Source organism: Rhincodon typus, chromosome 18 (genome assembly GCF_021869965.1).
Source record: "Rhincodon typus isolate 14 chromosome 18, sRhiTyp1.1, whole genome shotgun sequence".
Classification (NCBI taxonomy): Eukaryota; Metazoa; Chordata; class Chondrichthyes; order Orectolobiformes; family Rhincodontidae; genus Rhincodon; species Rhincodon typus.
Genome location: NC_063349.1, coordinates 609,191 through 632,366, shown reverse-complemented (window position 1 = coordinate 632,366; position 23,176 = coordinate 609,191). Strand labels below are relative to the sequence as shown.

General features: G+C 42.7%; 1 protein-coding gene across 1 annotated transcript in view; it reads right to left on the bottom strand.

The window, feature by feature from the left end:
- The window catches only part of ccdc77 (coiled-coil domain containing 77), a 97,099-nt gene that overhangs the window by 43,238 nt on the left and 30,685 nt on the right, over window positions 1-23,176 (bottom strand). Inside the window, exons 4-6 of the mRNA XM_048607800.1 lie at window positions 19,058-19,200; window positions 18,764-18,860; window positions 2,794-2,854 (exon numbers count right to left, since the gene is read on the bottom strand). Of these exons, the coding sequence (XP_048463757.1) occupies window positions 2,794-2,854; window positions 18,764-18,860; window positions 19,058-19,200 (301 nt within the window). The remainder of the gene's footprint in view (window positions 1-2,793; window positions 2,855-18,763; window positions 18,861-19,057; window positions 19,201-23,176) is intronic.

Genomic DNA, 23,176 nt, shown 5'->3' with positions numbered 1-23,176 from the left:
GTTTGTTTGGACAAGAGTTTTCTTTCCGTCCCACAGGCCCCTTCACCCACCTCCAACATTCTCTCTTCACTTGGACCCCTCCCTCTGGCCTTTTACCTGCAGTTGACTTGTTCATGTGAATCACTTGCCTTAATTTCTCTGCCCCCGTCTCACACATTCGCACCTATCTCCCTCTGAAGTGAATGAACTCTGCGCTCTCAGATTTAACCCCGATTTCTTGTCTGGCATACCAAGCTCTGCATTGCAGAGGCTAAACACTGGCTCTCGGACACCTCCTCCTATCTCCCACAGACCTATTATGACCACAACAGTCACTAATCTCATTTCAACTGCTGACCTCCCCCACACCCACAGCCTCCAAGTTTATAGACTCCAACCATGTTCTACATCCTTTGCAGTTCTAAAGAGTCATTGGATCCAAAACTCTTTCTCTCCACAGATGTCGCCAGACCAGAGTTTCTCCAGCTAGCTGTATTTTTGAGGCATACCACTTTGCTTTATCTTGGTTAGAAAAGTGAGTACATATCTCCACCTCATTTTTTTCATAGATCATATAGCTCCAATTGTGAAAACACAAGTGGACATTCATAACTTGTGACTCAGACATTTCACTTTAAAATCCCACCAGATTTGTTTTGATCAGAAGCAGGGGTTACCTTCTGCTTTATCTTCTTGTCTGAAGAGCTAGAGGGTCCTCCTCTGCTCCCATTTTTAAAAGACCAACATCCAAATGTTGAATTAGGCAGCGAAACACTCCTTTTCAGAGTTCAATTGTAAATTTGTAGTTTGACATGAACACCAGTTCCTACTTTTCCCACTTGGACGGTTTCACAGTCCAAAAGCCAATTCCTCCACTTGGGGAATGTTACGAAGTTGGGTAAAGTATTCATGAATTGGAAGGCAGGAAGTTTGAATTTGTTGATAAAAATGATCCTGGGGAAAAGAATGCCATGTTCCTTTTAAGAGCTTGTGCTTTGTCTGTGCTTGGAAGTTTATAAATATAAGTGCACAGAGACTGCTCGAATTGAAACATTTTGTATAGAACAGCCAAGCTGCATTTTTTCCAAGATAACAAGTTTCAGATTGGCTAATTAATTTTAACGAAGCACCTGGATACAGAAAACCAACTGAATTTAAATCTGATGATGTTGACAACCTGAAACCAATCAGATTATAACAATTTGATTCGGTATATAAGACGAGGGCATTTGGAAAATCGGAGAGAGTTATCCGCCACCTGCCAGAGTTAGCACAATTCAGCTCTCAGAGAAAGCACATCTAATTAATCAAAAGTACCACGGTATTTTAGCTCAAAGTCCTCACTGAAGAAATTATAGAGATGAAACGTCCCTAACAGCAGAATTAATGGAAGAAAAGTGTTTGTGAAGAGACTGGAGATGACAGCATATTCCAGTAGGCAGTCCTTGTGAACTTGGAGAGATTAAGTTATAATTTATTACTTCTTATTAATTGAGTTTATATTAGTGGGACTTGTCTTTTTTAAACAGCATTCCAGTAGAATTTAGACCAGTTAAGGTATAGTTAGTAATCTAAGGGGGAATTGTCAGTTTGTTAGTAATTTTGTTAATTTGTTCATTGTTGGATTAAATAAATAGTTCTTGTTACTTGTAAAGTGGAGATTAGGGATTTTCTTTCTTTTAACCACTCTTTTAACAGATTACGAGGGGATTGAGGAGCTTCTCTGTGTGTTTCGGGGGTAACTATTAGACGGGGACCCCTACTCCTGTCCTAACAGATTGGGGCTTGTGTTTTAGTTGAATTATTCGAGGTGTTCGGCCATTCTCCAGCGTAGCAGGAAGAATCAAAAATGTGTCAGCGCAGGCTTGGAGGGCTGGAGGGCCTGGTATTGTGCTCAATTGTCCTTTGTTCCTGTTCTTTAATCCAGATCTTAAACTTAACGAAGTGACTGTTGGCACCAACAAAAGAATGACAAATGCCTTTATGTGCTCACCACTTTTTTTTTTCCAGATTGCATACACATGCATGATATAAAGCTTTTTAAATTAACTTCTAGTTGAACAATTTTTTCCTTTTTTTTACATTTATAAGTGTTTCTTAGATTTTAACATTCTTTATTTCAATTCAATTCAATTCAGAGATGTCGTTGCTACATTGCATGATCCTCTGTGTCAGCAAATGCAGCCTAAATTCAAAGTCCAATGAGCATAATCTGTTCCCGAACAACTCTGGATCTACTCTAGTTTACCCTTTAAGGGAACTGCATTTTTTAACACTGAGAAGCTACACACTATTCTGACTTGGAAATGTATTGCCATTTCTTCATGTTGCTGGGTCAAAATCCTGGAATGTCCTTTCAAACAGCATACCTATGCAAACAGACAGCAGCAGTTCAAGAAAAACTTCCCAATCAACTCCTCCAAGGCATTTTGAGATGTATAATAAATGCTCGCCTTAAAGGTTTGCTCACAACTTTGAGTGTTGTATCAAATTATCATGACCACACTTCAGAGTCCTTGAGGGCGAACAGCAAATTTACCAGAATGCTTCCAAGGATGAGAAATTTTAGTCACAAGGTTAGAGTATGGAAACTGGGTTTGTCCTCCTTGGAAGGGAAGATCTGGCAGAGGCAAACAAGTTTATGACCGGTTTGGATAAAGAGGACAAAGAAGAGCTTTTACTATTAGCTGATAATGCAATGATTATTGGACACATATTTAAGGTCTGGACTAGTGCAGGGGAATGTGAGAAAGAATTATTTTAACGATCCAGAACTGTGGCACACAAGTGGAAATGGAAAGACGGAATATTTACCCCTCTTTGACGATGTAACTTTAGTGCGACCATGCTGCACAGTATGTTGTGGAACAGTGACCTGAAAAAAAAAATTATTTGTTATTCCTTGGATATGGGAATAGCAGCTTAGGACTTGATGACACTGTAATTTTTTCATGTTCGGAAAAAGGAGAGATGGATACACCGCATTGGCCAATCAGTGGTCACGGGAGGGTAAGAATGATTCAAAGACAGAATTTACTTCTCAATTGGAGAATATATTAAACGGGTAGAGTCAGCACAGATTAGATGTGAATTCTTTGATGAAATAATGGTTTGAAAAGTTAGTATGTAGTAATCACAGCACAAACATGGGCCAGTCAAAAAGTCCATACTATTGTTAATCAGGAGAAGAAGTCTCCTCTGACCCTCCTTCATCTAACTCCATGAACACATCCATCCATTCCTTTCTCTCTCATTCTTTTCCCTTAAATTTATTCCAGCTTTCACTTCCTGTGTCATGAGTTCCACATTTAACTCCATTCTGGATTTTACTTTATTAGTTACTATCTATTACGTATTGCTGCTTTTATCTCACATGTGGAAACATTTTCTCTATGACCTATTACACGCTTTTCATAAGTTAAAACCCTCCCATTAGTTGCCCCCATCTTCTCTTCTCTCAAAAAAGTGCTCCAAGTACGTTCAATGTTTCCTGACAGGTACAGCAAGTCCTCTCCCAAAATTTCATCAAAGATGGAATCTTATTTAACCAGTTTATTTGAGCTCTTTAAAGGAGTAGCATGCACTGTAGATAAAGGGGAGCCTGGAGATATACTTTGCTTTCTAGAAGAATTTGATAAGGTCCAACATCAAAGGTTACTGCATAAAATAAAAGCTTATGGTAAGGAAATAATACATTAGGAAATAAGACACGGATAGAAGATCTGTCTCAAGTTTTTTCAAATGACATCGATGACTTGGATAAGGAGAGCCAAAACTAGGTTCATAGATGACAGCAAGATGTGGAGAAAAACATGCTGTGAAGACACAAGGAGCTTGCACAGGGATATCGATAGGTTGAGTGAATAGGCAAAAATGTGGAAACTGGAAAACTCGCTTTGATAGGAAGAATGAAAAAGCAGGGCATTTCTTAAACGGAGAATAACTGCAGAATTCCAAGGTTCTTCCTCATTTAAGACAGGGATGAGGAGAAATGTTTTCTTGCAGATAGTTTTCTTCCTCAAAAAGAAGTGGAAGCAGAGTCTGTGAATATTTTTAAGGCAGACTTGGATAGATTCTTGGGAAGCAAGGGGGAGAAATGTAACCAGAATTAGCAGGAATGTGGAGTAATCAGATCAGCCATGATCTTATTGAATATTACAGCAGGGTTAAGAAGCTGGGGGCATCTTGCTGGCCCAAATTTGTATGTTTGTATGCTTGTATGATTTAGGCACTTTCATCTTTATCCTGATGTCTTTAACCACTGCATTATACTGTCCCCTACACCCAGTATCTGGATCATTTTGATATCTGGTAATCATTGAGTTCCTTATTTTTCATGGCACCGTAGAAATTTCCATCTGTTTCATAAAACCTGAAGGAAATACCCATTTTCCCAAGAATGTTTTAAGGAAGTGGACATCTCATTCAATATGGTCTCCCACTGAGAACCCAGTACCAGTCTGAACCACGTGTCCCTAGGATATATTTGGCACAATCCAGCAATTTAAAGATAAGTACTTGTCCAGGGATACTCAAATTGCATTTTGTCGACAGAATATTGAAAAAAATAACTAGAAGATAAATAAGGAAGGAAAAAATAGAAATAAGAAATTTCTGAAGGGGAAAATTAATCTCTATTTAAATAAGCAAGGTTTGAGCAAGGGTAGTCAGCATGGGTTTGTCAGACGTAGGTCATGTCAAACAAATCTTCATGAATTTTGCGGGGAGGTGACCAAGTATGGACATAGATGAGGGTAGTCCAGTCGATGTTGCTTTAATCAAATTCACTAAGGCCTTTGACAAGGTCCCATATGAGAGACTGATAAAGAAGCTAAATGCATCTGGAATCCAGGATAACTTTGCAAGTTGGATCAAAAATTGGCTTCTTGTCAGGAAGCGGAAGGTGGTAGTAGAATTTGGTTGTGTAATTGGAAGCTGCTGTCCATTGGTGTATCACAGGGATTAGTATCGGGTCCTTTATTGATTGTGGTATATATGGATGTAGATGACAATGTGGGGTGACGATAAGTAAGGTTGCAGATAAAGATGAAGATTGGCCGGATGCCTGACAGTGAGGAAGAAGGTCTGAGGTTACAGAAGGATATGGATGGATTGGTCAGATGAGGAGATCAGTGGCAGATAAAATCTAACCCTCATAAGTGAGAGGTGATGCACTCTGGTAGAAGTAACAAGACAAAGGAGTACCAAATGAATGCCAGGACACCAGGAATTTTAGAGGAACAGGGCATCTTGGGATGCTTGCCCACAGATCCCAGAGGGTGACAGGGCAGTTAAGAAGGCATACAAGATGCTTCCCTTTATCAGTCAAGCCATAGATTATGCGAGGAGAGAGGTTATGTTGGAGTTGTATAGGACTTTGGTTAGGCCACAGCTGGAGTACTGGGTGCAGTTCAACACTATAGGAAACATATGATTGCATTGGAGGGGGTACTGGAGATTTACCAGGATGATGTCTGGGATGGAGCATCTTAGTTATAAACAGTGTCTCGATAAGCTCAAGCTGTTTTCTTTGGAGCAGGAAAGGTTGTGAGGCAACCTGATGGACACATAAAATTATGAGGAGTATGGACCAGGTGGATAGAAAGCAACTGTTCTCCTTCGTTGAAGGGTCAATGACACTTTTAAGATGAAGGGCTGAATGTTTAGAGGGGACTTGAAGAAAACTTATTACATTCAGAGTGTACTAGGTATCTTGAATCCACTGCCCGGGAAGGTATTTGAGGAAGTTAGCCTCACAACCTTTACAAAGTATTTGGGTGAGCACTTGAAGGTGTTCTAACATTCAAGACTATATGGGCCTAGTACTTGAAAGTAAGACTACTGGAGATTGAACAATTATTTTGCGTTGGTCTTCACTATCGAGGAAACAAGCAGCATTCTGGAAAGAGCTGTTAATCAGGAGTCTGAATTGAAGGGAGGAACTTTAAAAAAATTACAATTACCAGAGAAATAGTAGAGTAAACTGTTAGAATTATAAATTGACAAATCCTTCGGTTCTGATGGATTTCACCCTTGTGCCTTCATTAAAAGTATCTTGTGAGATATTGATGTTTTGGTTTTAACTTTCCAAAACATATTAGATTTGGGGAAGGCTTTAAATTAGAAAAAAAAAGCTAATGTGACTTCTTTATTCTAAAAGAGAGGGAGGGAGAAAGCAGGAAACTTACAAGTCAGCTAGCTCAGTATCTGTCAGAGGGAAAATGTTAGAAGCTATTATTAAAAACCTTATTACAGGGCACTTGAACAGTTTCAAGTTAAAGAGGCAGAGCCAACATAGTTTTGTCAAAGGGAAATCATGTTTAACCAATTTGGTGGAGCTCTTTGAAGAAGTAACTTGTACTGTCAATGAAGGGGTACCAACGTTGTATTTAGCAAGCATTTGATAAGGTGCTATATCAAAGGTTAATGTGGAAAATAAAAGCTCATGGTGTAGGGAGAGACAGTGGCATGAATAGAATATTGGCTGGCTAATAGGAAGCTGAGAAATAGGTCTTCTTCAGGCTAGCAGAATGTTCTGAATGGTGTGCCACAGAGGTTAATGCTGGGGCTCCAAACCTTCACAATTTATGTAAATGATATGAATGAAGTGATCAAACATATGGTGGCTAAATTTGGTTATGACACAAAGACAGGTAGAAAAGTGAGTTGAGAAGTGGACGTTAAGAGCCTACAAAGGGATATAGATGGGTTATGTGATTGGACAAAGATCTGGCAAATGAAGTACAATGTGGAAAAATGTGAAATTGTCCATTTTGGCAGCAAGAATAAAGAGGCATATTATCTAAATGGTGAGCAGTGTCATGAGTTCTGAGATGAGTGTCTTAATGGATGAATTGCAGAAAGTTAGTGTGCAGGTATAGCAAGTAACTTTTCTTTATTCATTCACAGGATGATGGTGTCACTGGCTAGTCCAGCATTTATTATCCATTCCAAGAGGGCAGCTAAAAGTCAACCACAGAGGGTCTGAAGTCACATGTGGGCCACACTAGATAAGGAGGGCAGTTTCTTTCCCTAAAGGACATTAGTGACTCAAATCAGTTTTTCCTGACAATTGACAATGGATTCATGGTCAACATTAGACACTTGACTCCTGACTTTTAAGAAAATTCAAATTCTACCTAATATGGTAGGATTCAAACCAGGATCCCCAGAACACTACCTTAGATGTTCTATTATTCTCTGGATTGATAGGCCAGTGATAATACCACTAGGCTATCACCTCTCCTAATAGTAATTAGATCAGTTAATAGATTGTGATGGTTTATAGAGGGGAATTGAATGTAAGAGTAGGGAGGTTATGCTTCAGCTATACAGGGCTTGGTGAGACAGTTTCTGGTGTTACGAAGTTGTGTGCAACACTAATGAATTGGAAGGCAGGAAGTTAGAATTTGTTTTTAAAAAGTACCCTTTAAGAGAGAGAGTGCTTTTTTAAGCTTAGAGATTTATACATAAAATGTCTACACGCAGCTGCACAGAGAGTTCCTGAATAGAAACATGTGTATCGAAGGGTTATACTGTTAGTAGGCAAAGCAGCATTTTTACCAAGACAACAGGTTTTTGAATTTAGCCAATTAATTTAAACCAGACCCCAGATATTGAAAGCCAATTGAATTTAAATCTGATGGTGTTGACAACCTAGGATCAATCCTAATAAGAAATGGACAGGTCATCAAGGATATAAAAAAAGGGCATTTGGAATTGGAAAATCAGGAGGGAGAACCAACTGCCAGCCAAGATATAAGCTCCTAGATCTCACAAGAAATCGCTAAGCTCTAAGAAAGCACCATTCTAACCATCAAAGGTACCACAGCACTTCTAGTTAAGAGTCTTTACAGAGAAAACAACGATTAGAGCAGAATCAGTGGAAGAAGAATATTTATGACTTGAGATCGACAGAAAAAAGACTGGAGAAGACAGTGTTCCAGAAGACACAGTCTGTGCAAACTTGGAGAGATTAAGTTTTAATTTATTGTTGGCTTATTAATTGGGTTTATATAAGTAGGACTTGTGTTTATTTGAACAGCATTCCAATAGAATTTAGTTCAGTTAGGGAATAATTAGTACTCTGGGGGGAGATTGTTCAGTTTGTTAGTAATTCCGTTAATTTGTTCATTATTAAGGTTAACTGAATAAATAGTTACTTGTTATTTATAAAGTGGATCAGGGATTTTCTTTCTTTTAACCACTCTTTTAAGAGATTACAAGGGGAAAGGCAATCTTCTCTGAGTGTTTTGGTGGTAATTATCAGAAGGGAACCTCTACTTCCGTCATAACAGATTGGGGCTTGTGTTTCAATTTTAATTAACAGAGGGTTTCGGCCTCCCCTTCATAACACTAGAGTACTGTACACACAGTTTACTTACGGAATGATGTTAATGCGGTGAAAGCAGCCCAGCGAAGGTTTACTAAAATAAATCCTGGAATGACCAGATTAACTTAGGAGGCAATATCCTCTAGAGTTTAGAAGAGTCAGAGATGACTTAATTTAAACACAAAATCCTGATTGGGCTTGAACAGGTGTATATGGAAAAGATGCTCCCTCTTGTGGGAGAATCTAGAAATAAAATCAGAGGTCACCCACTTAAGACAGAAATGAGGGAAAACAAATTCTCCCAAGAGGGTCGTGTGTTTTTGGAATTCCTTTCCTCAAAAGGCAGTGAATGCAGAATCTTTAAACATTTCTAAGGGAGAGATAGACAGATTCTTGATTACCAAAGGATGAAAGATTATCGCTGCTATGCAAGATTGTGGGATTGAGGTTAAAATACATGAGCTAGGATCTAATTGAAAGCAAAGCAGGCTCGAAGTCTACGTCAGATTTCATTGAATGACCAGCTCGATGTCAAAATCCTCAGCAGTCTGTTAACCCCCAGGATGTTAACAGTGGGGGATTGAGTGATGGTAATGCCTGGTAAAAGTACAGCCACCATCGTCTCAGAGGACCATAGGCCTCTGTTATTAGACAGATATGACTGGTGCTGGTTTAGCCTCGATTAGGCAAGGAATGAGGTTGAGAAGGCGGGGCCTTCATGGTAACCTCAGCCACAACAGGAATTGAATCCACACTGATGGTGTCAGTCCAAAATATCTTTGGCAGATGTGATCAAGAAAAATCCCAAAGCATTTTAAGCATATTAAGAGCAAGAGAATTACCAGAGAAAGAGTGGGACCGATTAAAGATCAGAAGTGCAATCTGTGCGTACAGCCAGTTGATGTGGGTGAAGTCTTAAATGAATATATCTCATCTGTATTCACAGAGGAGAAAGACATATTAACTGGGAATTTCAGTCAGGATGGTGTTGGTCCAGAACATGTTAAGGTTAATAAAGAGGAGGTATAAAGGCGCATAAATCCCAAAGGCCTGAAGAGATGCATCCCAGGCTGCTATGGGAGACAAGGGAAAAGATTGCTGGAGCCCTGGCAGAGAGATTTAATACTTAGCTGGCCACAGGTGTAGTATCAGACAACAAGAGGATAGCTAATGTGTTTCCTTTGTTCAAGAAGGACAGAAAGGATAGACCAGGTTAGTTTGATGTAAGTGGTAGGGAAATTTTTGTAAAAAAATGAGGGGCATGATTAATCAACTGGAACGGCAGAGATTAATCAGGGATAAACAACATGGATTTTTGAATAGGTAACTAAATATACTGATGAAGGTAGTGTTGTTGATGTGGTTTACATGGACTTCAGTAAGGCTTCTGGCATGATCCCACACATAAGGTTGGTTCAAAAGGTAAGAGCCCATGAGATCTAAGGCAGGTTTGTAAACTGAGTCCCAAACTGGCTGGCAAATAGGAGGCAAAGGGTAATGGTAGAGGGTTGTTTTTGTAATTGGAAGTCCGTGACCAACAATGTATCGCAGGATCAGTGCTAGGATCGTTGCTGCTTATTATAGATATTAATGACTCGTTTGTGAAGGTAGAAGATATAAATTGGTAAGTTTGCAGATGACAGGAAAATTGGTGGTATAATTGACAGTGAGGAGGATGGTCTCAGGCTACAGTTTGATATTGATCAGCTGGTAAATTGGCAGAGCAATGACAGATGGAATCTAATCGTGATAAGTGAGAGGTGAAGAATTTTGGGAGGTCTAATTAGGGAAGGTTATACACAACAAATGGTAGGTGCCCGAGACGACTGAGCAACAAAGAGACTTTGGTGCACAGATCTACACAGGTAGATAAGGTGATGAAGTAGGCATACTGGGTGCTTGCCTTAATTAGCCAGGGTGTAGCACATAGGAGCACCCAAGTCTTGTTGCAACTTCAAGAGCATCAGTGACGCCACTGATGGAGGAACAGAAGACACCAATTTAAGGTGAAGAGCAAATAGTTTTGAAGAACAAAGAACAAAGAAAATTACGGCACAGGAACAGGCCCTTTGGTCCTCCAAGTCTGCACCAATCCAGATCCTCTATCTAAACCTGTCACCTATTTTCCAAGGATCTGTATCCCTCTGCTCCCTGCCCATTCATGTATCTGTCTCGATAAATCTTAAATGACGCTATCATGCCCACCTCTACCACCTCCGCTGGCAACGCGTTCCTGGCACCCACCACCCTCTGCGTAAAGAACTTTCCACGCATATCTCCCTTAAACTTTTCCCCTCTCACCTTGAAATTGTGACCCTGAGTAATTGAGTCCCCCACTCTGGGAAAAAGCTTCTTGCTATCCACCCTGTCTACACCTCTCATGATTTTGTAGACCTTAATCAGGTTCTCCCCTCAACCTCCGTCTTTCCAATGTAACTAATCCTAATCTACTCAACCTCTCTTCATAGCTAACGCCCTCCTTACCAGGCAACATCCTGGTAAACCTCCTCTGCACCCTCTCCAAAGCATCCACATCCTTTTGGTAATGTGGCAACCAGAACTGTACGCAGTGTTCCAAATGTGGTCGCACCAAAGTCCTACACACCTGTAACATGACCTGCCAACTCTTGTACTCAATACCCCGTACGATGAATGAAAGCATTTTGTATGCCTTCTTGATCACTCTATCCACCTGCGTTGCCACCTTCAGGGTACGATGGACCTGAACACCCAGATCTCTCTGTGCATCAATTTTCCCCAGGGCTTTTCCATTTACCGTATAGTTCGCTCTTGAATTGGATCTTCCAAAATGCATCACCTCGCATTTGCCTGGATTGAAATCCATCTGCCATCTCTCCGCACAACTCTCCAATCTATCTATATTCTGCTGCATTCTCCGACAGTCCCCTTCACTATCTGCTACTCCACCAATCTGAGTATCATCAGCAAACTTGCTAATCAGACCATTTACACCTTGCTCCAGATCATTTATGTATATCACAAACAACAGTGGTCCCAGCACGGATCCCTGTGGAACACCACTGGTCACAGTTCTCCATTTTGACAAACTCCCTTCCACGACAACTCTGTCTCCTGTTGCCCAGCCAGTTCTCTATCCATCTAGCTAGTACACCCTGGACCCCATGCGACTTCACTTTCTCCATCAGCCTACCATGGGGAACCTTATCAAACGCCTTACTGAAGTCCATGTATATGACATCCACAGCTCTACCCTCACCTATCAACTTTGTCACTTCCGCAAAGAATTCTATTAAGTTGGTAAGACATGACCTTCCCTGCACAAGACTATGCTGCCTATCACTAATAAGCCCATTTTCTTCTAAATGTAAATAGATCCTATCCCTCAGTATCTTCTCCAGCAGCTTCCTCACGACTGACGTCAGGCTCACCGGTCTATAATTACCTGGATTATCCTTGCTACCCTTCTTAAACAAGGGGACAACATTAACAATTCTCCAGTCCTCCGGGACCTCACCTGTGCTCAAGGATGCTGCAAAGGTATCTGTTAAGGCCCCAGCTATTTCCTCTCTCACTTCCCTCAGTAACCTGCGATAGATCCCATCCGGACCTGGGGACTTGTCCACCCCAATGCCTTTTAGAATACCCAACACTTTCCCGTCCTTATGCTGACTTGATCGAGAGTAATCAAACATCTATCCCTAACCTCAACATCCGTCATGTCCCTCTCCTCGGTGAATACCGACGCAAAGTACTCATTAAGAATCTCACTCATTTTCTCGGACTCCTCGCATAACTTCCCTCCTTTGTCCTTGAGTGGGCCAACCCTTTCTCTAGTGACCCTCTTACTCCTTATGTACGAATAAAAGGCTTTGGGATTTTCCTTAATCCTGTTTGCCAAAGATATTTCATGACCCCTTTTAGCCCTCTTAATTCCTCGTTTCAGATTGGTCCTACTTTCCCGATATTCTTCCAAAGCTTCGTCTGTTTTCAGTCGCCTAGATCTTATATATGCTTCATTTTTCCTCTTTGCTAGTCTCACAATTTCACCTGTCATCCATGGTTCCCTAATCTTGCCCTTTCTATCCCTCATTTTCACAGGGACATGTCTGTCCTGCACTCTAATCAACCTCTCTTTAAAAGCCTCCTACATATCAAATGTGGATTTACCCTCAAACAGCTGCTCCCAATCCACATTCCCCAGCTCCTGCTGAATTTTGTTATAGTTGGCCTTCCCCCAGTTTGCCACTCTTCCATTAGGACCACTCTCGTCTTTGTCCATCAGTATTCTAAAACTTATGGAATTGTAATCACTATTCCCAAAGTAATCCCCTACTGAAACTTCAACCACCTGGCCAGCTCATTCCCCAACACCAGGTCCAGTACGGCCCCTTCCCGAGTTGGACTATTTACATACTGCTCTCGAAAACTCTCCTGGATGCTCCTTACAAATTCTGCTCCATCTATACCCCTAACACTAAGTGAATCCCAGTCGATGTTGGGAAAATTAAAATCTCCCATCACCACCACCCTGTTGCTCCTACATCTTTCCATAATCTGTCTACATATTTGTACCTCTATCTCACGCTCACTGTTGGGAGGCCTGTAGTACAGCCCCAACATTGTTACCGCACCCTTCCTATTTCTGAGCTCTGCCCATATTGCCTCACTGCTGGAGTTGTCCATAGTGCCCTCCTTCAGCACAGCTGTGATATCCTCTTTGACAGGTAATGCAACTCCTCCACCCCTTTTACCTCCCTCTCTATCCCGCCTGAAGCATCTATATCCTGGGATATTTAGTTGCGAATCTTGCCCTTCCCTCAACCAAGTCTCAGTAATAGCAATAACATCATACTCCCAGGTCCTAATCCAAGCCCTAAATTCATCTGCCTTACCTACTACACTTCTCGCATTAAAACAAATGCACCTCAGACCACCTGTCCCTTTGCGTTCATCATCTGCTCTCTGCCTACTCTTCCCCTTAGTCACATTGACTTCATTATCTAGTTCCTTACAGGCTTTAGTTACTACCTCCTTACTGTCCACTAACCTCCTCATTTGGTTCCCATTCCCCCTGCCACATTAGTTTAAACCCTCCCCGACAGCGTTAGCAAAAGCACCCCCAAGGACATTGGTTCCAGTCCTGCCCAGGTGTAGACCATCCGATTTGTAGTAGTCCCACCTTCCCCAGAACCGGTCCCAATGTCCCAAAACTCTGAACCCCTCCCTCCTGCACCATCTCTGAAGCCACTCATTTATCCTGCCTATTCTTTCATTTCTGACTAGCACGTGGCACTGGTAGCAATCCTGAGATTACTACCTCTGAGGTCCTACTTTTTAACTTGGCTCCTAACTCCCTAAACTTTGCTTGTAGGATCTCATCCCATTTATTACCTATATCATTGGTGCCTGAATGGACCACGACCACTGGTTGTTCACCCTCCACCTTCAGAATGTCCTGCAGTTGATCTGAGACATCCCTGACCCGTGCACCTGGGAGGCAACATACCATTCGGGAGTCTCGTTTTCGACCACAACCACCTATCCACTCCCCTTATAATCAAATCCCCTATGACAATAGCCCTTCCACTCTTTTTCCCGCCCTTCTGTACAGCAGAGTCAGCCACAGTGCCATAAACCTGGCTACTGCTGCCTTCCCCTGGTGAACCATCTCCCCCAGCAGTATTCAAAACGGTATACCTGTTCTGGAGGGAGATGACCGCAGGGGACACCTGCACTGCCTTCCAGCTTTTTCTCTACGTTTTGGTCACCCATTCCCTTTCTCCCTCAGCAATCCTAATCTGCAGTGTGACCAATTTGCTAAATGTGCTATCCACGACTTCCTCAGCATCATGGATGCTCCAAAGTGAGTCCATCCGCAGCTCCAGAGCTATCATGTGGTCTAACAAGAGCTGCAGCTGGACACACTTCCTGCACGTGTAGGAGTCAGGGACATCAGCCGCGTCCCTGAGCTCCCACATTGAGCAAGAGGAGCATAACACGGGTCTGGGATCTCCTGCCATTTTTACTCTTAAGCTTAGCGTGGTCCTACTATAATATCAAATAATAGATAAATGAAATGAAAAAATTTTTACCAATCACTCTACTTACCATCACACGATAAAATAAAGGAAAAAGAAAAACCCTACCTTATTAACACACCACAGAGTCTTTTCTTTTTGGTTCGAGGAGGGCGGCGGGTAGGAGACACTACACGGGTAGTGTCTCAGGTTTAGCCACTGCCCAAATATGTCAGTTCACTCACCTTCCCAGAGCGCAATTCGACCACTCCCACTCAGCTCCGCTGCCGAAATGAAGAACTTACCTTCTCGGCAGCCCCCTGGTCCTCGCTCTCACCGCTCCTGTTGCTGCTGCAAAAATGGAGGGATCTGAGAATTTTTTTTTTTGTTTTACCTAGAGGGTGATAGAAATATGGAGCACACTGCCTGGGAGGTTGGTGGAAGCAGTACTCTCGCAATATTTAAGTAGCATCTGGATGAGTACTTCAATTGTCAGGACATACTGGGTTATGGACCACATGCAGGGTTTGGTGTAATTTGGTACTTGTTGGTTGGCACAGACTTGGTGGGTCGAAGGGCCTGTTTCTATTCTGTATGACTCTGCTGTATGTTACTAAAGGAGGCCATTCAGTGGGTGGAATGAAAAGGAGTGTGGTGGTGATAGAGGGCAGTCCAGACAGGATATAGATAGGATAACAAGGTATGGAGCTGGCTGAACACAGCAGGCCAGGCAGCATAAGAGGAGCAGGAAAGCTGACGTTTCGGGTCTCGACCCTTCTTCAGAAATGGGGGAGGGGAAGGGGGCTCCCAAATAAATAGAGAGGGGGAGGCGATGATAGAAGGTGGATAGTGGAGCAGATAGGTGGAGAGAAGACTGACAGGTCAAGGAGGCGGGGATGAAACCAGTAAAGGTGTGTGTATGTAGGAAGTTGGGATGGGGGTTGGTCAGTGAGGAGGGTGGAGCGGGTAGGTGGGAGGGAAGACGGACAAGTCAAGGAGGTGGGGATGAGGCTATCATCAATGAATACCGCTCACGCCTGGACATCGAACAGTTTTTCCACCGCCTCCGCGCTTATTGCTCTAATCGCAAGTCTAACCACCTTGACCCCTTCTCCTGCCTCCAACACACCCCATCCTTCTGGACACCACCCCAAGGCCTCCTACCCTCCCTCGACCTCTTTATCGCTAACTGCCGTCGCGACATCAATCGCCTCAGCTTCTCCACTCCTCTCACTCACTCCAACGTCTCCCCCACAGAACGTGCAGCCCTCTGCTCCAACCCTAACCTCACTATAAAACCCGCAGACAAGGGAGGCACAGTTGTGGCATGGTGCACTGACCTCTACATCGCCAAGGCCAGATGCCAACTCTCTGACACCTCCTCCTCCTGCCCCCTTGATCATGACCCCACCCGTGACCACCAAAACATCATCTCCCAGACCATCCTTAACCTCAACACCTCAGGTGACATCCCACCCACAGCCTCCATCCTCATCATTCCCCAACCCGCACCGCCCATTTCTATCTCCTTCCCAAAATCCATAAACCCAGCTGCCCTGGTCGACCCATTATCTCTGCCTGCTCCTGCCCCACTGAACTTACCTCCATTTGTCTCAACTCCATTTTCTCCCCTCTGGTCCAGGAACTCCCCACCTACGTCCATGACACCACCCACGTCCTCCACAACTGCCGATTCCCTGGCCTTCAACACCTCATCTTCACCATGGACGTCCAGTCCCTGTACACTTGCATTCCTCATGCAGATGGCCTAAAAGCCCTCTGCTTCTTCCTCTCCCGCAGGCCTGACCAGTTCTCCTCCATCGACACCCTTATCCGCATAACCAAACTTGTCCTTACCCTAAACAACTTCTCCTTCAAGACCTCCCACTTCCTACAGACGAAAGGTGCGGCCATGGGTACCCACATGGGCCCAAGCTATGCCTGCCTCTTTGCAGGATACGTGGAACAATCGCTCTTCTGCAGCTACACTGGCACTATCCCCCACCTCTTCCTCCGTTACATTGATGACTGTATGGGTGCCGCCTCGTGCTCCCACGAGGAGCTCGAACAGTTCGTCCACTTTACTAACACCTTCCACCCCAACCTTAAGTTCACCTGGACCATCTCTGATACCTCTCTCTCCTTCCTGGACCTGTCTGTCTCCATCGTTGGTAACCACCTGGAAATTGATATCTATTTCAAGCCCACCGACTCCCACAGCTACTCAGACTACACCTCCTCTATCCCACCTTCCTGCAAGAATGCTATCCCCTATTCCCAATTCCTTTGCCTCTGCCACATCTGCTCCCAAGATGAGGCGTTCCATTCCCGGACATCCCAGATGTCCTCGTTTTTCAAGGACCGCTATTTCCCCCCCACAGTGGTCAAAAACGCCCTCGACTGCATCTCTTGTGTTTCCCGCACCTCAGCCCTCACACGTCCTCCCCGCAATAACAACAAAGACAGAATTCCCCTTGTCCTCACGTATCACCCCATCAACCTCCCGACTCAACGCATCATTCTCTGCCACTTCCGCCACCTGCAATCTGACCCCACCACCAAGGATATATTTCCCTCCCCACCCTTATCTGCCTTCCGGAGGGACCGCGCTCTCCGCGACCCCCTCATTCACTCCACACTCCCCACTAGCCCCACAACCCCAGCACCTTTCCCTGTAACCACAGGAGGTGCTACACCTGCCCCTACACCTCCCTCCTCACCTCCATCCCAGGCCCCAAGAAAACCTTCCACATTAAACAGATGTTCACCTGCACATCTGCTAATGTGGTATATTGTATATTTCCGACGTGGCCTCCTCTACATCGAGGAAACCGAGCGGAGGCTTGAAGACCGCTTTGTGGAGCACCTACGCTTGGTTCCTGACAAACGACAACACCTCCCAGTCAACTCCCCCTCCCAGTCCTTGGACGCCATGTCCATCCTGGGCCTTCTCCAGTGCCAAAAATAGGGCCACCCAAAAACTGGAGGAATAGCACCTCATATTCCGCCTGGGAGCCCTACAACCCAATGGCCTCAATGTGGACTTTACAAGCTTCAAAATCTCCCCATTCCCGATCTCGTTCCAAGACCAGCACCCCCTCTTGTCCCCACCTCCTCTGCCGGTCCGTCACTGACCAAACCCCACCCCCACTTCCTACCTACACTCACCTCACCTCTACTAGCCTCATCCCCGCCTCCTTGACCTGTCCGTCTTCCCTCCTAACTACCCGCTCCTCCCTCCTCATTGACCAACCCCCATCCCAACTCCCTACCTACACGCACCTTTACTGGCTTCATCCCTGCCTCCTTGACCTGTCAGTCTTCTCTTCACCTATCTGCTCCACTATCCACCTCCTATGATCGCCTCCCCCCTCTCTATTTATTTGAGCCCCCTTTCCCTCCCCCATTTCTGAACAACGGTCCAGACCCGAAACGTCAGCTTTCCTGCTCCTCTGATGCTGCCTGGCCAGCTGTGTTCATCCAGCTCCACACCTTGTTATCTCAGACCCCAGCATCGGCAGTTCCTACTCTCTCAGGGTATAGATAGGTGTGTTCCCAACAAATACACATTCAACTGAGAAATAAAACTTCAAAGGAGAAGGAATACATCCATTGTTTAAGGAAAATTTTTGAAACCAGCAAAGAAGGACAAAGGGAGAAAATGGAATATGAGAGTAAGTCAGTAAGAAATATAAAATATACTCAGACAGCTTCTATAAACATGAGAAAGGGAAAAGAACATCAACGGTAATACTGGTTCCTTAAGGACAAGACTGGAAATATCTGAAGATTGGTCACTGGACTTGAAAATTTTCTCACCACAGATGCTGCCAGATATGCTGAGTTTCTCCAGCAATTTCTGGTTTAGTGTGATTCAGATCTCCAAGATCTGCAGTTCTTTGTTTTAATTAAGGAGATACCACAATGGGTAAAACATTCATTGAAGAACCATATGAGAAACTTAAATAATTAAGATTTCCAAAATTTGCAGAAAAATTAACAGAACCAAAGACCAAACAGCCCAGGAACTGATGATCTATATCCAAATACTTGAAATGAGATAGAAGCTAACTGCCATACATTGGCTGTTTCTGTGCCTAAAATTTCCTAGATTTTGGAATGTCTGGACTGGAAGCAACCAAAATGACATTTCTAGTCAGATTTTGAGATCAAAAATAAAGTGAAACATGTGGTTGGGGTGGGGTAGGAGGAAAGAATAACAAACAGAGAATAAACCAAGGATATAAGCCACTACAGGACCAGAGACCATCCATGCTATTTATCCATGCCTCAATTAAATCCCTTGCCCCCACAGCTTTGAGATATTACGCATTTTTTTATTAAGCATGATTACAAAGAACTTACTTTCAGAATACATCTGTGATTGGATTCTACGAATACAAGGACAAAGAAGACCTGTTTCTTCACTCAGTCTATGAACTAACTGCATTACCTTGTGTGGAGGCTCCCTGTGAAAGTATGTGACTGTTTCAGCTTCAGGACCAATAAGTGCCAAGAGGTGTTGCATCTTTTTCCGATCTTCCAACTCCCTGCAATTACCAAATTTGACAAAACGTCAGCATGTCAAAAGAGAGCTTTGAGATTGTTCAGTTCTATTTTCAATAGGGTATGGCTAGCACTTGTGATGGATACCACCATTCACATCTCCTTCTAATTGCAGTACAGCTTTTTTATAGATCTTTTACTCCATCCAATCACACCAATCTATTCAAAACCCGTTTCCCACCTGATTTTTAGCCGGTCATTTTCGGCATAGAGTCTCAGTGAGTGTTCACGTTCCTGAAAGAGATAAACCTGCATGTCGCTAAGCGCTTTCTGCAGCTCCTCAATTTCCTCTTCCCTCTGCCGCATCTCCCACTGGAGTTTATGCTGAGAAAATAAAAATATCCCAAAACATCAGAAAACTTAAGCATAAGACAGTTTTGAGATTGAGAGCAAGCTTAGCAACACTAACCAAGAGTAAAGTTAAGCAATTGTTAGTAAAAAAGGAACATGGACTAATTCATACATCATAAGCATAGTTACTTCCCTTGATTTCTGTCCTGGAGCTTAATGTTGCCTATAAATTCCCCACGACTGACTGAATGACAATCATAACAGCATAGAAAGAGTCATCAATATTTTCACTGGTTCTTACAAAGAAATTTCCAATTTGTTCAACTTCTCTCGTCTTTCCCCAGAGCCCTTTCAATTACATAGCCAATTCAGTTTTGAAAATGCCTATTAAATTTGATTCCATCACCCAATCTCTCTCTCGTTCTGTTTACCTGTTGATTTGACTGGACTGTCTCCTGATGTGTTATTGGACTATAAGATCGCTCATGTTCTCTACCCACCTCTCTCCCACACTGGCTTTCTCCCTGTCCTCTCCCTCCGCCTCTGAAGAGATTTCTCCTGGATTTGGTCCACTTTTGCACCCTTTCAAATTCCATGGTCAAATTTTCATGTCAGTCTCCATAACAGAGGTATACTGATAGCTTTAAATGGTCAGATGCATCAGCACACACAATGTTGTTTTTCTTTATAATTGCAGAGCAATACGAGTCATGCATTTGCTTTGCTGCTGTTTTGCATTAACGTCACCTTCCACCTGTATGTTCCCACAGTACTCTCATGTTGCTCTCAGGCCAGGCCTGAAAGGCTGGTTCTTGATTAACGTGTTCCATAGATGCTTCAGTACTGGAGAAAGCAATACATCTCACCAGATACCAGATATTCAGCAATGAATGAGGTCAGTACTTGGGAAGTGGTACCAGCAAGTCTAGAAGAGAATAGGCTGGTCAAACAGAGGAGGGGCAGGAGAGTTTGAACAGCCTTTTGTTTTAAACCTTTTCTCTGTGAGGTGTTTGACTGTTGATACTGCAGCATGAAGATTTGAATGCTCCCTACCTAAACTCTTATTGTCAAACACAGTATGTTTAGAGATCAGAACTGCCAAAACTTCCTCAAAGTGAACTGAAAAGGTGGCCTTGATCGATAACTTCAGAGAATCTACCAAGAAGTAATCCTCTGTGCCTAGGGAACAACGCATAATTGGAATCTGTAGGATCTTTCTCATCAGGCAAATCATTAAAATATTACAAGTTGAAATACTGTACATTCCTAAGTTCCTACATTCATTAATTAAATGTTTAAAATAACTTACATAACAATACATATAAATGTAAATATAAAATAGTTTTCATTTTTATGTAAGTTATCATTTAAATGTAAATAACATACTGAATAGTCGTAGAGTTGCACAGCACAGAAACAGACCCTTCACACAACTCATCTATGCTGACCAGATATCGTAAATTAATCTTATTCCATTTAGGCAAATTTTTATTATCAACAGGACTACAGATTAAAGACAGGAAAACAGAATTAAACTGAATTTCTCTGCCAGCATAAGTTGGAACATTTGACCTTCTTAAGTTTTCCAATGTTTCCATATTTTGTGTTAAGGACAGAGTGACTGTGCACTTGCAAAAAATTCAAGCTGCTAAGATTCACCCTGAATTTGTAAAAGATGGCTCAATTCTAATAAACTCAGTTCAAGTTTGAGGACATAATTAAAGCAGAAGAGTAAACATCTATGGATACCATTAAAGGTATGAATTTCAAAGGACGCTGACAAGTTCGTACAGTGGGTGGAACAGGTGGCAGATAAAATTCAATGGGAAGAAATGCGAGATGATGCATCTTGGTGGACAGAATATTGTCTGTTTATATCCTTTTCCAAAGGCCGTGTAGGAGCAGAGAGAGACCTGGGTGTATATGTATAAACCTAATTAAAGGTGGCAGGACAGAGCAGTAAATAAAGCGTGCCAGGCTTTATCAATAGAGACAGACAGTACAAGAACAGGGAGGTTGCACTGAATTTGTACTTGTCACTAGTTAAACTGCAGTGGGGTTCTGTATATGGTTCTGGCTGCCACACTTCAGGAAGGATATGAACACATTGCAGACAGTGCAGATAGGTTTATAAGAATGGTTCCAGTGATACTCCAGAGAACACACCTCCAGTGATAAGAAACATTGATTACAAAGCAAAATTTTGGGACTGTTTTTCTTGGAGAGGAGAAGGTTCAGAGGAAACTTGAAGTGGTTTTAAAAATGACAAGCAGTCTGGACTGAGTAGATAGGAAGAAACTGTTCCCTCTCATAAAGGAATCGAGAATGAAGAGGCACAGATTTAAGGGATTTTGCAAAAGAAGCAAATGTGATATGAGAGAAATATTTACACACAGCAAGTAGTTAGGGTACGGAAAGCACTGCTTGGAAATGTAGTGGAGGGAGGTTCAATTGAGACATTCAAAAGGACATTGGATAACTGTTTCTATTTAAATAACGTACTGGGTTAAAAGAAAAAGGGAAAAGAATGGCATATGTTTATTAGGAGAACCAGTACAGTCATGAAGGTCTGAATGATCTCCATCTGCACGGTAGCAATTCTGTGATTCTGAGTCAGTGAACAGCGACCCTGATAACTGTGAAGTCATCCATTTTGATGTAGTACAGGATTGACCAAGTGTTATTCAAAAAGTGAAAAGCCAGAACTGTGGAGAAATTAGAGACTTGGAGGTCCACACAAAGATCATTAAAGCATACTAAGTCATGTCCAAAAGAAAATCAAAACATGTTAATGGAAATAGTAACCCTTGTAATGAGAAGGGGAGATTATTGTGCTGCAGAATGTTTAATCCTTGAAGCTCTGGTAAAAATTAGGAGAAATAACAAACCAGGCTTGTATTCCTGTGAATTTAGATGCTTCTGCAATGATTAGGTTGAAGTTTTCAAAATCTTGAGAGAAATTGTCAGGATAGAGACAGAAAATTTTTCCTATGAAGATGTCAAGATGATGATGATGTAATAGGTGATATAATGTTAAAGTCCAAGTCAGCCCACTCAGAATAGCTCACAAATCTTTACAGTGCAAAAAGTACACACCATGTATGCACCAGGTCTCCAAATAAGTATTTCACTCAGCACCATTCTCTACCTTCTTCCTATAAACTGCAAATTTTCCTTTTTCAGATTCTTGTCTGATACTTTTTGAAAGCCTTGAGTGATCCTATCTCCACCACACTCTCAAGCAGCACATTCTAGACCCTAAACACTTACTGGATGGAAAAATAATCACTGTGGCAAATTATTTTAAGTCTGTGCACTCTCATTTGTGATCCTTCGATGAATGCAGAGGATGTCTTCCTATGTGCGCAAGACCCCCTCTTGATTTTAAACACAATCTCCAAGCCATCTCCTTGTTGGAGGAAAACAGTCCTAACTTCTCCGGTACATCTTATTATTATCCCTGGAAAGATTCTTGCAAATCTTGCATGTTCAGATGACTTGTATCCCAAGCTCCTGTGGGAGACGAGGAAGGAAAACGTTGGGGCCCTGACCCAAATTTTTAAGTCCTCTCTGGCTGAGGGAGAGGTGCCAGGGGACTGGGGGACAGCTATTGTCGGTCCACTTTTCAAGGAAAGTGTTTAAGATAAACCAGGGAATTACAGTACAGCAAGTCACATCATTGGTGGGGAAACTATTGGAGAGAATTAATCGCCATTTAGAGAAGTAAGGTTTAATCAGGGATAGTCAACGTGACTTTGTCAGAGGGAACTCATGCCTAACAAATCTGGTAGAACTTGTCAAGAAGGAGAAGACCAAGTGATGGGATGAGGGTAGTCCAATTGATGTACTTTATGTGGATTTCAGGAAAGCCTTTGATAAAAAGTTCCAGGCTAATTCAACAATTTGGATCCAAATTTAGATCCAAAATTGGCTTAGTGAAAGGAGGGAAAGGGCGGTGGTAGAAGGCTATTTTTGTGCCAGTGTCCAATGGCGAACCACAAGGATCAAT